Source organism: Danio rerio, chromosome 6 (assembly GCF_052040795.2).
Source record: "Danio rerio strain M-AB ecotype USA chromosome 6, GRCz13ab, whole genome shotgun sequence".
Taxonomy (NCBI): domain Eukaryota; kingdom Metazoa; phylum Chordata; class Actinopteri; order Cypriniformes; family Danionidae; genus Danio; species Danio rerio.
Window position 1 is genome coordinate 32,654,520 of NC_141026.1, and position 15,333 is coordinate 32,669,852.

The following is a 15,333-nucleotide window of genomic DNA, read 5'->3' on the forward strand; positions in this document are numbered from 1 at the left end:
ACAATCTGTTTGTCTATGAAGGCTGTTTCATAAGTGTGAGTGTGTACTGCTGCCTTGAGCCAAAGCTGCAAACTGAATTTTACCTATTCAATTTTAAGATGAATGTGGATGGCCAAAGAAGACAAATACATTAGATTTTCAAGTTTGAGAAATCGATACTTCACTGGTTTCGGCTGGCAGCTTCATTGAAAAGAACATGCCATGCAGCAGTTTCAGCTGCAATGGTGAAGAGAAAAAGCTATGATATTGACCTTTTATGCTTATTTTAAAAGAGAAAGACACATCTGGAGCTGGTGAATGAAAAGATTGAAAGGGAGCAAGAGAAAAATTATTTCAGTTATTGGGAAAAAAAATGTTAGATGATGGATTGTGTGCTAGAAGAACCGTAACCCAAAATATTATAAAACTTTTTTGATAAAGGTTGAAATTGTTTTACTTTACTGTAGTTTTTGATTAATTTAATACATTGCCTGTTGTTTGAGATTGTTTGTAAGCAATTAAGATGCATTATTTAGATGCGTTTGTGTCACTCAATCATTAAAGTGCTATAACGGGGGTATGAAATTTATTCATTTATTTTCTTTATTGGCAACAGAACAAACTACTGTTGTCCAATTACTTGTCAAATTACCTGCCAAGTGAATAGTTAACCTAGTACTGTCCTTATGGCAATGACAAAATAAATTAGTTTATAGAACTTAGTCATTAAAACTACTGTTTAAAAATGTGCTGAAAAAATCTCTCCATTAAACAAAACTTGGAGAATATTTGAAAGAATTAATTTCTAATATTCTAATAAAAATAATAATGTAATGTTACTATTGATAATAAGTGCATGTGTGTGTGTTTAATATAACCCTGTAGTCACTAATGCAAACAGTTTCATAATTCACAATGAATTTCTACGTTTTGAACAATAGTGAAGATATGTTCTGTGCTGATTATTATATATGCGAATATTGTGGTTGGTGAATATTGAAATGAATCATGACTTTGCATTCAGTTCTTTAATTGTAACAGTGACATACAGTCATGTGATGAAGGCGTGTCATGAGTGATGTTTAAAATTACTCACTTGTAACTGATTCAGAGAAATCTTTCTGTAAGCTGTTATTGTTTTAGGAACGTCTGCCAACTGGCTAGACTCGAAATGACCTTGAACTTCCTAGTGAAACTTATCAAAGAGAATGCATATCAGTCATTCTCATAAATGATTTCCAAACATGTTAATTGTGTTAAATTTTGTTGACTGGTTATTTACTATTCTCTGAAACTCAGATTGGAAAACAAAAGTCAGCATGTTTAATTCATTGTAGGTTATTGGCAAAAAACTAAGCTTTCGTTTCTTTTTGTATTTTTCGCCATTGCCTTTAAATGCCACATTGACATTACTGACTCAGGGTACCTTTAGTAACAAACAGATTCAGAAGTCGGTCTGTGGCTGTTTTTTCACTCAGAAATACTGCTGACACCTAGTGGTCGAGAGTCATACCAAAATCATTTCAAATGGTCTTTTTATAATTATTTATCCTCTTGTGTTTTAATTGTATAAATAAGCCTGATTGATTTCTCTCTGTGTTCTCTTAAAAAATGTGAATGGTTGGAGTGAGTAAAAAGGACAAAGCAATGACTGAAAGGTAAATCAAAGCTATGTCTGAGGTAAACACATGTAAACATATTGTATATGTGTACAGAACTGTACCAAATGGTTTGTGTAAAGAGTTTTTTTTATTTCTGAAAGAGAGCAATATTACTCCTTGAAATAATTTTATTCAGCAAGATCACTAATGAAATGTATCAGAAATGACACATAATGATTCTGTTTTAATTTGACGTTATAGTTAAATTATGTTCATATAGCAAAATGACTGTTTGACAAAAACTTAAGCACTTTTTTTTAAACAATGATTTTTGTTGGATCATGTGACGTGTATATGTGTGCGTCTTAAACTTTTGCTTGTGTACCCAAAACATGTATGATGTAGAAGGAACATGTAGATAAAATAACAATGGGATGACTCACTGAAACTGGCCAAAAAAACAGCTCACTTCATTCCTTGGATTTGCAGTTTTATGTTGACATTTGTGGCACACTTCCTGCAAGTCTTCTGTTAAGGAAGATAAGACTTTCCTTTAAGAATCTGCATTCCTCTTTCAATAGGCCAACTGTCAGTATTAATTATTGATATTCCCAGGATGCAGCTGGAAGGGGTCCTTTTTCTTCCACTGAACTTTTTAATACAGATAGGTTGCAGCATTGTTCCACAAGCCTGCTGAAAGTAGTACATTAAAGGAACACTTTGCTTTTTAGGATATATGCTAAAGAGTTAAACAGTTGGGTTTTTACAATTTTTTTTAGTTCATTTAGCCATTGTCTGGGTCTGGCAGGATCACTTTTAACTTAGCTTAGCATAAACCATTGAATCGGATTAGACCGTTAGCATCTTGCTTAATAAATTTAGAGTTTCAATAATTTTCCTTTTTAACGCTTAACTCTACTGTAGTTACATTGTGTCCTTAAGCTGACAGAAAAATTAAAAGCTGATATTTTCTATATATGGCTATGACTATACTCTTAGGGCTGGGCAATTAAATCAAAACAAGTAATCGAAATCGACATTCAGAACCTATCATTGATCTAATATTTCCAGGTCAATTTTTTTCAATTACTTTCCCTACCGCGTGTGGAGTCATGTGACCCCACTCTATTAAGGTTACTTTATACTTTTGCGTTAAACGCACAGGTATGGTCTGGCGCAGTTCTTATGCGCATACCCATGTGGGGGGTACCTCATAAAAAAATGTAACTACACATCGCAAGTTTGCACTACATTGACGATGATTGGAAGCTGCGCATATTTTCCATTACAATAAAATCATTATATTTACATTCAAATATTTGTTTACAGAAGATTCAGGTTTAAAATATTATTTAAAGGATATAAAAGAGTTATTTTATTTTGAAGAGAAACTGCTTGTTTTCTACCTTTATTATAAAAAATTTAATATTGAAAATAATTAATTTTATTTCCAAAAGTGCAAGTTATTTATTTTCACTATTTGACTGTTGGTTTTAGGCAATGTGTGTTTCAATTCAGTTGTTTAACGTTGATGGTCAATAAATAATCATATAGCACATAGTGTGTGTGTCTGTCAGTTAAAGTTCTAACTTGTAATATGAGCATATTTACTCTACAAACGTTAAATAAATAAAATAATTGCTCATTAATCAAAATCGAGTTAAAATGTTCAATTAATTATGATTTTGGTTTTCTGTCAAACCACTCAGCCCGATACTCTCATTAGTTGAAAATAGCAACTTTTCATTTTCTGTTGGTCTTTGATGTAACTTTAAAAGTTTTTAATAGAAAATGTATTCACATCTTTAGTCGTTTTTAAGTGAGATGCTAATGCTGTAATCCAAATCAATGATCTTTGCTAAGCTAAAGGTGCTCCCGCCAGACCTGAAGAGCTGAACTGATTTAAAAATGACAAAACTTACCTGTTTAATTGTAAAGGACTTGTAAAATGAGCCTATATTTCCAAAAAAGTGAAGTGTTTTCCTTTAACACTTTTACCTCTCTTCGTAATTACTTAAGTATTCAACTATTAAATTCATCTAAAGAGCTAGTTGTTTCTGCTGAAGGATATAGTTTACATATTAAGGGGATGAGTATGTTAATGGCACCTTCTAGGGTGTGTTTTCTACTGTTATGCCTTTCAAAAATATCAGGTTACTGTGCCTCTTCACTTTCAAAAATAGAAGATGCCAAGAATCCTATTTGGTTCCCTAAAGTACTTTTTTAGTAAAAAGTAAAAAAAAACTTTTAATAATAAAAAAAAATAATAATAATACTGTAAAAGAACACAATCAGATCAGGTTTTCAGGTTTTCATGGATTTAAAGTTTCTTCATGGACCATCAATGTCATTAAAAACTTTATTTTTAAGATTGTTTACCTCTGTCCAATAGAGTAAAATAGCTATGGGCCTACAGTGGCCAGAGCTGTGTCACTCTAGGCTTCAGAATCCAATTATAACTAGTTAATCTCTCATATGGCATGAACTGAGAGAGGATGACTTGAACTTGATCACTACAGCAGGGGTGGAGCCCAAGCATTGCTTATAATTTACGAAGGTGCTTATAGATCTATTAGAAGTTATTTCTTGCTTTCTCGATTTTAAACCGTAGCTTTTATAATGGCTGTACCTAAATGTCAGAGTGGTTATGTTATTTTGCGGTTTTATGTGGTGCTAAACCTTGATCTACCCTTTTCTAAAACGGTTTGTGGAACTGTCCTTTGGCAAGGTGAGTTGACACCCATGGGTTAGACACGTTTCATTAGTATTAGAGGAAGAGCTGGTGTTTTCACGAGTGCTGTAGGAGGAAATATAATCACACTGATGACAACATTGATGGAAGCTGTTCTTTAAATCGATGCATTTCAGGCTTCAAATCAAACCTGATGCTGTGGTGGGATTCAATCTTTAAATAGTCTACAGGTGTTTTAGAGGTATGTGATGTTTTGTATGTAAAGCTATCATTTTAAAGTTTTGCAGTTAAAATTGTGAGTACATATTTCTTGTTATTCATTTTGCACTTCAGTAAAGAATTAAACAAATACAGTGCTTTTATTTGAAAGTACAAACTGACTTTTATTTTTGGGCCATGTTGGGACTTGTTTTAACAGCAGGTGGTTTGGCTTTATCGAAAACAGCATCAAACAAGCGTTCGGACACACTCTTTTAGTACTATGGGGATGAGATCCCTCTGAAGCCGTGTTCCTTTGTTTTAGTTGCTATGACACCTATTACATCACCAGCCAGTGAAAGTGAAAGGTTCACTGGAAAGGTGGAGCTGGAGATTTGCCTGAACCTGGCTTAGTCGATAGGTAAAACCAGGAATGGTTTTAACACTTTGAGTCAATTACAAATCAGATTTAGTCTTTAAAATATCTGTAAAAAATAGCTACATAGTGCACTACAAGTATCTGATTTTGATCAATTATGAAAATTACCTTTAACTTGATGTGCTGGGATTTTTTCTTGATTTTGGGTTGAACCAGCCATCGTAATCTCAGTTTCATGATGCATAATAAAATCAAAATTGACTCAAAATTATAATTTTTTTCTGGCTAATAAAAATAAAGAAAAATATTGAGCAAATCAGAATCTAAATTACATTAAATAATGAAAGTTTTATTCATTAAAAATACATGTGCATGTCTTTTATGATGATGTGGTTTTTTGCTTTGAAAAAAAAATATCTTAGAAAAGAACAATTTACTTAATTGGATTCAATTCAATTAATCATTATATGTATAGCGTTTTTTACAGTATAGATTGTGTCAAAACAGCTTCACGTAGAAGATTATAGTAAATTGAAGCAGTGTCAGTTCAGTTTCCAGCGTTTAAGTTCAGTTCAGTTCGGTTCAGTGTGTTTTAATATTCACTGCTGAGAGTCCAACACTGAAGAGTAATCCATCGATGCGCAGCTCTACAAGTCCTGAACTATGCAAGCCAGTGGTAACAGCGACAAGGAAAAAACTGCACCAATTGGCGAAAGGAAAAAACCTTGAGAGAAGCCAGGCTCAGTTGAGCATGACCATCATATGGCCAAACGTCTTGTGCAGAGCTGCAGTCTAGGCGCCGGTGGCTGGAGAAAGCTGGCCCTCAGCGAAGACTCGTCAGTCCCTGAAGTCTCACAGGAATCAGAAGCATTCTCTCTCTTCTCTTTCTCTTTCTCTTCTCACTCTTTCATGACCACCACAGCAGCTGCTACGGCCTGGTCTGGGATTGTGAAAATCTTGGGATCATCTGTTCACAGGACTTGGATTGTGTCAGTCCCACTGCATAATTTTTGGGGCCTATTCTAAAAAATAGAGAATAAAGACTAATAGATAATAATTAGCGAAGCTGCTGTTCAAAGTGTATATAAACGAGATGCGTGGAGCACATTCATGAATCATACATATTAAAGTATGTGATGCATTGAGTGTATGCTTTACTAAAAAGATACGTTTTTTAATCTAGTTTTGAACTGCGAGAGTGTATCTGAGCCTCGGAAATGATCAGGAAGGCTATTCCAGAGTTTAGAGCCATAAATGAGAAGACTCGACCTCCTTTACTCAACTTTGCTGTTTTAGGTACTACCAGAAACCCTGAGTTTTGAGATCTTAAGGAGCGAGTTGAATTGTAGTGATAAACAGTTAGATAAACAGGAGCTAGATATTTTAATCACTTTATAGGTAAGAAGTAATATTTTAAAATCAATAAGAAACTTAACAGGCAGTAAAATATAATCAGAGTAAAATATAATTTGTAATCACTGTGCTCTGATCATTTAGTTCAGTTCTGTGGTGATTTGGAGGTTGTATTAAGTTGCTTGGAATGTAAAACTTTGCACAGAAGGATTCAGTCTCTTGCAATCATTATTTTCCAAGAACTTCTTGCATGGTGCAATGAATTGAGAGCCCTTTGCTTACCTTATAAGACTGATTACAGTGCATTTTCCTGCTTCTTAACTGTTAGCTGAGGTTAGATCAAGGACATCCTTAATCACCTCAGCATGGAGGAAACCTGAGGTAAGCAAGATATCACCATTTTGTTGTTGTACAGCCCTAATAATAACAAAATGTGTTTTTAAGTTTAAGGAATACTTCATGGTGTTACATATTGGTGCTGTCCACCCAAACAAGAGACGCAGCTGTGAAACCAGCGGGTGGGCTAGACAGCTATTGGTTCTTTGGCTGGTATGACATGCAGCTCAGGAATGTGCCTGTCATTACAGGCACCTCACGGTTGGCCTCTCCTGGCCCCGTATTAGCGGTCTGATTGAGATGCGGTTTAAAGAAGCCCTTTGTGCAGACACTCAACAGCCAGATGAATAACTGACTCCCATGCAGCCAAAGTTCTTTCGATGTCCCCTTGTGTTTGATATTAAATTAAGCAAAATTCTATTAGATGGAACAAAGCCAGATGGATCAGATAGGATCTTGTTGGATCCTAGTGCTCAAAATTTCTCCTTGAGTTACTAACAGTTGAGAAGATGTTTAAGAATGGCTTTTCTCTCTGGAATGAGTTCCTTTTGAACTTTGCGGGAATTTTTTTCTGTTATAACTTTTTGAGACTGTGAGGAAAAATGCAACATTTATGGGAGAGTTAATGCCTAGGAATGGCCTCCTGTCTGGAATGCACGGATGAGAAGTCGTCTTACAATAGATCATTGTGAAAGATTTCGTCAAAGCCCGCCCATCAGGCACAGGCCAAAACAATTCTTCTGTAATCTTCTTGCCTGTCACCAGACTACTTATTTTGATGCCAAGAAAACTTTTAATCAAGCTCAAAACTTTGTAGGTCAAGCTCCGAATGCACTCAGGCTTCAATCTTGAGAGATCTGTATGTAATTTGCAAAGTTAACAGGTTGATTATTTGTGATCTCTAACCTTACTTTAAAGGGTTAGTTCACCTAAAATTGAAAACTTTATCTATCTATCTATCTATCTATCTATCTATCTATCTATCTATCTATCTATCTATCTATCTATCTATCTATCTATCTATCTATCTATCTATCTATCTATCTATCTATCTATCTATCTATCTATCTATCTATCTATCTATCTATCTATCTATCTATCTCAATCTACTACATAGAAACAGACTGGCAGATGAAGCTTCCTTGAAAGTGACATATGTTTAATTCCTCCTAAAGGATTTGAAACCTACAATTAATTTGTATATAAACGAAACATGGCAAAGGGAATGGGACTACTACATAAATAATAAATTACATGAAATTAACCTGAGAATAAATGAAAGACACTTTGCAAATTGTATTTTTGAGACCGGACATGAACAAACTGTCTGTACTAGATCTCGAATTGGACATTCTAGGTTGTCTCATTTGTAATTACTGAATAACGAAGCACCACCTTAATGTAATTACTGACAAGCTGGTCTTACCATGAAACATATTTTGTTGGAATGTGGACATTTGAATACCATTAGACAACATTTTTATAAAGAGAGTACTTTGAACATTTCTAAAAAGGTACCATCAGGAGGAATCTTAAATTATTAATGGAAAATTAAAATGGAAAATTATATTTAGCTTTGAATATATTATTTTGTGAATGTTATTTATTTATATGTTATATATTTGTCTAACTTTTTGTTGTAGTACAAATTTGTTTTTATCATGTAATATTTTTATGTATATCCATTTTGTCATGAAATAGCCATAAGTTACTGATGTGGCAATAAATAAATAATAAATAAATAAATCTATCCCCATATCTATCTATCCATCCATCCATCCATCCATCTCTATATCTATCTCAATCTATCTTTATATCTATATTTATCTATTTCTGTATCTATATCCATCTATATCCATCCATATATGCAGGTTTTCAGCTTTCTTTAAAATATCTTCTTTAGTGTTCAACAGGTTGGTAATTCATTTTTAAATTTTTTGTAGATCATTTTTTGTGTGAACTATCCCTTTAACCAGATGGCTTTTTTCAGAGCTGCAGTAATTCTACTAGTCACATGATCAATTTCGGGGGTTGGGAGGGGTTATAGTTTGAGGTCAATGGTCATGGTGACGCATAGTGCCGGGGTGCCTCAATAGGAAAACTCTAGTGTTGTATAGCTCAGAACTGCTCAATATTCATTGTTGTACTAATTAGGTTTATAGAAATAATTGATTATTTTGTTTGAATATGTAATTCTACTGTCATCTCCTTTCTTTGGTTTCACTCCTTTTGACAAACCAGTGCACTTAAAACTCTGCAAAAATCAACCTGTTGCCATAGTAATAGAAGAAACCCAGGGCCGCTGCACAAGAGGGGTTCAATGAGAACATTTGGCCCTCTCAACTGCTCATTAGCATACCACCTATGAGCCAATAGGGAAACAGAAGCTGCTAGATTGCTTCGAGGAGACTGGCTATGACAACAGCCCCCTCCTCACTCCCTCCCCCTTTCCTTCCCGGGGTAAATTCACCATAATCCCTGTAGAGATCTGCCCTGACTGCAACAGTCACACAGCAATTGGAAGTAGATATGAGAGTGTATGTGCTAAGGATCGTATGATCTGATCTCTACATGGGGTTCCTCAAGGCTACCTTTTTCTGTAGTCTTTCATATGGAAGAAGTGGATGGTTGAAAAGACACACACTGCGGTCCGGGACTGGCCGTCTATGGAGGGCCCTTTGTCCTGGCCTGTCTTTGATGTGAATGTGGAATGCGCTGCCTGGGGAGTCCACTGGAGCAAACCCGGACCCTCAGAACCATTTCATCCATCAAAGCATCTCAGGTCTGCTCTTTTAGGGACCAGTTTGGGAAACTTGCTCGCTTGAGGGATTGTTTGGTGAGTGTTTTGCTGTCTGTTTTCGTCTGCCGTCTTTGCCTCACACCTGTTGTTGTTCCTTTTGCTTTTATCTTGACATCTGTTTAGTCTCGTCTTATTTTACTGTTTGTGAAGTCTTAGCTTTAGTGCAGCTTGTCCTTCGGATGACTCTGGCTGTGTGTAAACGAAGTAAATGGGGTGTTAAAACTTAACCTCGTGAAACCTGTTGCATTTATCATGGCAACCTTTGATGTTAGTGCGAACACTGCATCAAATCCTCACGTTGTTTTAAATAAAAAGAAGACCCTTTTTAAAAGCTTTTTTTAGTCTTTCACATAGGTACTTTTTCATGTTAGTTCTCGCTATGAATAAGATTTGGATTGTAACTCTTTAGCCAGGCCGAAAGATTTGCATGGGGACTCTGGATTGGTTGTTGTCTTTTCAGAAGTGATTTGTTTGTTTTTGAACATGCTTTGCTCTGAAAACACTGGTGGGGGACTTTCCCTCCGAACCCCCCTACTTGGCCTCCATTCCGCCTGGGCGCCACTGATTCGGACCAGTGGCATATCTGCGCTAGACCAGCTGTAGCCCTGACAATACTTCTAATAAAGAGAGTGTCATTAGCATCCGAATAGCCAGCACCATGTGTGGCGAGCACATAGACACTTGAAACTTCTACACAGGAAACGACAGCAGCAATGAGAGAGAGCAGAGGGTGTCTTTTAGACCATTCTATTCATAATTTTCTGTTTAATTCATTCCACTATCTTTTAAACATGTCACCGGGACATATTGTTTTATATAACATCAGCATCAAAGATGTGTTTAAGCTAATATTTTGGTGATATTTGGAATAGTAGTTTTTATTTTCCTAGAATTTTCAGGAGTGTGTTTTAGTATTTATTGGTTAGTGGGTGATTGGCCCTTGACCTCTTGGTGTAATGGAGTAGAACAGCACGTCTTTGACTGTTGTTCTAACCTCTCTGGCCTTGTGGAGAATCTTACTGGCTTGGGTTTTAGATCCAAAGAGATGAATTTCTGTTTTTACAATCCTATCACTTAACTGAATCACTGAAATTCTGAAACGAAGGGAATGTTTTGACTCTCAAAACACAAAGGTCACAGGTCAGGTGTGGGTGTGCTCTTTGGTTTGTGGAGATGTTGGGCAACATGCTAAGGAATTTTTCAAGCTAAGGCACACAAAAATAGCTAAATTTGAACCTCACATTGACAGATGCTAAAAAGGAGATGCTATATTGTGTTTGATAAAAGAATATTTATCTCTTTATTTTATTCCATGGCATACATTATTACTTTGAATTGTAGTGTTGAAACTTAACCACAAGATGTCTCCCTGTTTCCACTCTTTACGTGGTTTTTGTGTGGAGAGTATGGCAGAGAGTACTCAGTATGGTAGCATGGGCAGATGAGAAGGGTACTAATCTGTTATTGTAGATTTTGTCCTTTTTAAACCCTTTCACAGTGCTCCTACTGGTGTTTTCTGAATTACTTTAACTTCTAAAGTCTTTGAAAACATGTGCTTTCCAAATCTGTCAGCAACGTTTAGGGATTGGCATTAAAAAACACAGGCTTCATTTATGTGGATAGTCTGTGTTTTGCCAGTGTATTTTTCATACAGTATAATAACTTAATTATAGCATTTTGTGGTTGTTTTGTCTAAATTGGTTATGTTTTTTGTGAAGGGCTATATTTGTGTTTGTGTTCTTGCGTATAATGCTTGACTAATTACAGGCAGTGTTGTGGCCTAGGTCTGTATGCATTTTCCCATCACAGAGTTGGCTTTTTATGTCTCTATTTGGAATACAGCACTTTAGAGTTCCAGTGAAACTTTTCTGAACTCTGAGATTCAGACTGTATGTGTCCCTCCCCCTTTAACCCCCTTCAGGAAAATGAAAATGGTGGATATTGTAGCGCAGAAAATGCCATCAGAGAGCGACGTGCATATGGCCCGGAGCTTTCTCACGAAGATTTTACGAAGTTCCATGAGGTATGGTGTCAACGTATCCACCAGAAAACATACTTCCTTTCCTGTACCACCCAGTCTAGTCATGACTATCTACAATCATACTCCCTCCATGGCCTTGTGATATCATCCTTCAGAAGTTCAATTTCCACCCATTAGTTTTCCACCTTTGCATCCTTCATTCAGAGTTCCCACGATCATTAAAATTGTCATTTCTAGTCTTAGAAAACAATGAAATTCATTGAAATTACCTAAATTAATTAAATGATCATCAATTTTTATTTTAAAATGTTGTTGTTTGTTTAAACAAAAAAGGACAATGAGTTTTACTTAGTCCATGTTTAATTATTTTAATAGTTTAGATAATAATTATGCATTTGTCTATTTTACCTCATGCATCTCAGAAAGAATCGGTTTAAAGGGTATGTTACTGTGTTGTAAGTGGCGAGAGGGTGGATTTGTTGATTATAGCAATTTAATTTGGTGTTTGTTAGGCTTTTTGTATGTTGTTGTTGACAAACCTTGTGTTGATGGTAGATGATTGCAACGTTGGCATGCTCACAGATTGCATTTTTGTCTTTTGCCATGATCATTTTTCTGCTTCCATAACCACCTACCATGTTTTGACACTCTTCTGTTCTGTAGAATAGTTGTTTTGGTGTTTGTTATTCTGTGTTTGCCATTCGTTTAGCAGCTGTTCAAACATTTTATTGCCTTGTTTTCTAATCTTTCCTTCTTTGCTCTACCCTGTCTCTGTCCTTCTCTCTCCCACTTGCTGCCCACAGGAGAAATGAACCCATGAGCAGACCTCACTCCTGGCATGCCACCAAGTTCAACGAGACCCATTCAGAAGCCAAAACCCAGTCCACACCCTCACCAGTTTGGCAAACAAGATATGATGCAAGGTAACCAAAGAGACAGAAAAGAATTTGGTTTTGTCTGTATTGCTTATTTCAGTACAGATTTCGGAATGAAAGTCTCCATTTATTTTGTTTTAATTATAGATTGAATGGCACAAACTCATAATATTGATTACTGACTGCAGTTGCATTTGGTAATTTTTCCACGGTAAACTCCTTTCACATGTTTGTTTTTCTTAGTTCATTCTCTTCTGAACTCTCAACTGGCTGGGATCAAACAAATCTACGGAGAGTATCCGATCAGTTCAGTTCTTTGGGGAGTATGGACAGCCTAGAACATAGTTCTCATCCCTATCCACCTGGCCGTCTTTCCCCAAACAAATCCAACAATAATAGCATTGAACATTTGGGTAGTGGTAAACGGGACTCGGCATACAGCTCTTTTTCTACAAGTTCGGGAACCCCAGATTACACACTGTCCAAAAGTAACACGGCATCCACTGAGAACATGCTGTACAAAATAAATCAGTGGGATTCAAGTGCCAGGCACAGCAATGGCAGGCACAGCCAAAACCTAAGCGAAGGGGTACGACAAGATGAGAGGCCTGGATACCTGCACCACCTCTCAAGTACAGGTAACCACGAGATCCCAAGAGCTGAAGAACTGCCTGGCAACCGTCATTCAAGCTCTGGAAGAGTTAATATTGGACCTGTCTGGCATGTTCCAGATATGAAGAAAAACATGATATCATCTACTCCACCTCCCACTCCACCCACACGCAGTGATAGCTTTGCAGCTACCAAGGTTCACGAGAAGGGTCTGATCACAGGTACTTCAGAGGGCCTTGGTGGTCATTCTCAAGTAAAGCCTCAAGCGAAACCACAACAAAAGCCAGGAGAAACCCATGAAAGCACACAAAGGTCTAACCAAGTCATCGAGATTTGTCTTGAGGGTCGACGGGATTATAATCTACAATCCAAAAATGATTCCTCAAATAGCTGCATTTCATCTGATTCTCATCATCAGTATATCCAACGTACATCATCAGATAAGACATACTCCCTATCAACCACAGACATAAGAGATAGCCATCCATCCTATGGCCATGCTCCATACCATGCACAGCAGTACAGTGACGAAGGCACTTTCCATGCTCAAACTAGAACAGCAATGAAACCTCCATTCAGTGGCTATTTCAGTAGTATGCAGGAACTGCACACAAACAACCACATGCAACTCAACAGCCAGAATCAAACTGGAAGACCAGCTGCATCACTGTCAGTTAATTTAGGAGTCAATTCCCACCATATCTCTCAGGGATTAACACAGGCTTCTTTAGTGAGAGCTGATGACTCTAAAGCCTCTTCAGTCTCAGAAATGTCCCACAATGGACGGGACAGAATGTCCATAGGTTCTCAAGGAGGGAATAAAGAGCGGTATTTCCCTCCTCAATCGCAGCACCATGATAATAAAGAAAGAAGTGCCTCCTTTAAACAAAATGAAAACCAACATTATGTTTCTGCACCAAGTAATTCCTTGAATATGTCTGATTCAACAAAACATAATGAGCTTAGGGGATGCCAAAAGCAGCACCATGTGCATGGCTCAGATGAGCTTTCTGGTAGTTATCCACCCAGTAAGCAGCCCGAGCACAGGAGAAGTGCTGGCCATCTTCATCATAAGGAATACTCGCAACAACCCTTTCCAACTAAAAGCGAATCAAAGATATGTCCCCAGAAAACACCTATGTTGTATTCTCTGGCCCAAGGGCACAATGACACAGATGACTGTTCTAATCAGATCAAAAGTGGAAGCGCACAACATGAAGCCCTTGACAGTCTCAGTAGTAAACAGGTTAGACGGAATGACCGATTTGCCACCACTTTGCGCAACGAGATCCAGATGAGAAGGGCGCATCTCCAAAAGAGTCAAAGTGCAGCCACTTTAGAAAGTCCAGTTGAAACTGTAGAAGAGTCTGCTTTGTGGAAGACCACAGGGACTGCTTCTCCCTCATCAGATGGCTGCTTTTCCATTTCTTATAAAGACCATCTTAAAGAAGCTCAGGCCAGAGTCCTCCAGGCTACATCATTCAGGAGAAAAGACCTAGAGCCAGTATTATTTGAGCATCCAGGTACTGAAGGTCCCACACGAAAAGATGTACCTCCTTCAAGTGTCTCAGAGGTCACACCTAGCAAACCCACCTCAGGGAGTAATCATGTGCTTCGCATTGGAGGCCGTAAGCGGATATCTGCTGAAAAGAAAGTGACGTCTTTTTCTGAGCCAGATAAAATTCATGAAGTAGGAGCTGATGAACGCTCCACTATGCCTGAAAATGTTGCACACTTAGAAAATCAACAAAGATTCTTTGAGACAACAGGGAAACCAGTTTTCCCTAAGCCTATGCCAAAGCAAAACCTGCAGATATCAGAAGACCCCAGACTGTCCAAGCCTGGAGGCATGCACTATTCTGCAAACAGTGATATGGCAGGGCGGAATAATGGTGAAAGCTCAACCCCCATTGAACACCACATTAATGAAGGTCAGGATGGCCCTAACTCAGTGAACCATCAAGCCATGCTAGAACAACAGCGACTAGGCACATTTGCAGAGTATGAGGCCAAATGGAACACCCAGAGGAAGACTACAGAACCAAGAGTATCTGGCCGATACCACTCTGCTGATAACATCCTCGATACAGGAAAAGAGCGACGGAGTAACCCCACCTGTGTGCATGAAAGATCTAGATCCTCACCTTCTGCTGACTTTTATGGGCAGGTTTGTGACCTTGTTTAAATGAATCCCACAACTTTCAGTATTGCATTTGTTGAAGTTTTCTGATTTGCCATCTACACTACCATTTACAAAAACATGTATTGTCAGTTTTTTTTTTTTTCAAAACTATAATAAATCAAATGTGACCTGTCTCTCACATATAACTACAATGATGGCAATATAAAACTTAGTCAAATATTAAACTAAGTACAGAAAGTCACACCTACAAACAAGAGAAGTTGCAGGTGAGATCACAGTCATGTCAATAGACCAAGATCATTATGAGAATAGACAGTAGGCTAAAAAAAACGAAAGTTCACACTAATTGAGGTATATCAATTTCTGGATAAAAAGATTCAAATT

General features: G+C 37.2%; 1 protein-coding gene across 29 annotated transcripts in view; it reads left to right on the forward strand.

The window, feature by feature from the left end:
* The window catches only part of shroom2a (shroom family member 2a), an 85,471-nt gene that overhangs the window by 44,699 nt on the left and 25,439 nt on the right, over positions 1–15,333 (forward strand). For 4 of the 29 annotated variants that reach the window (XM_087257365.1, XM_087257367.1, XM_087257373.1 and 1 more), the window contains exons 3-5: positions 11,260–11,361; positions 12,123–12,242; positions 12,438–14,973. In XM_087257365.1, the coding sequence (XP_087113491.1) occupies positions 11,260–11,361; positions 12,123–12,242; positions 12,438–14,973 (2,758 nt within the window). The other 25 variants (XM_087257368.1, XM_087257369.1, XM_087257390.1 and 22 more) reach the window with 17 other exon arrangements.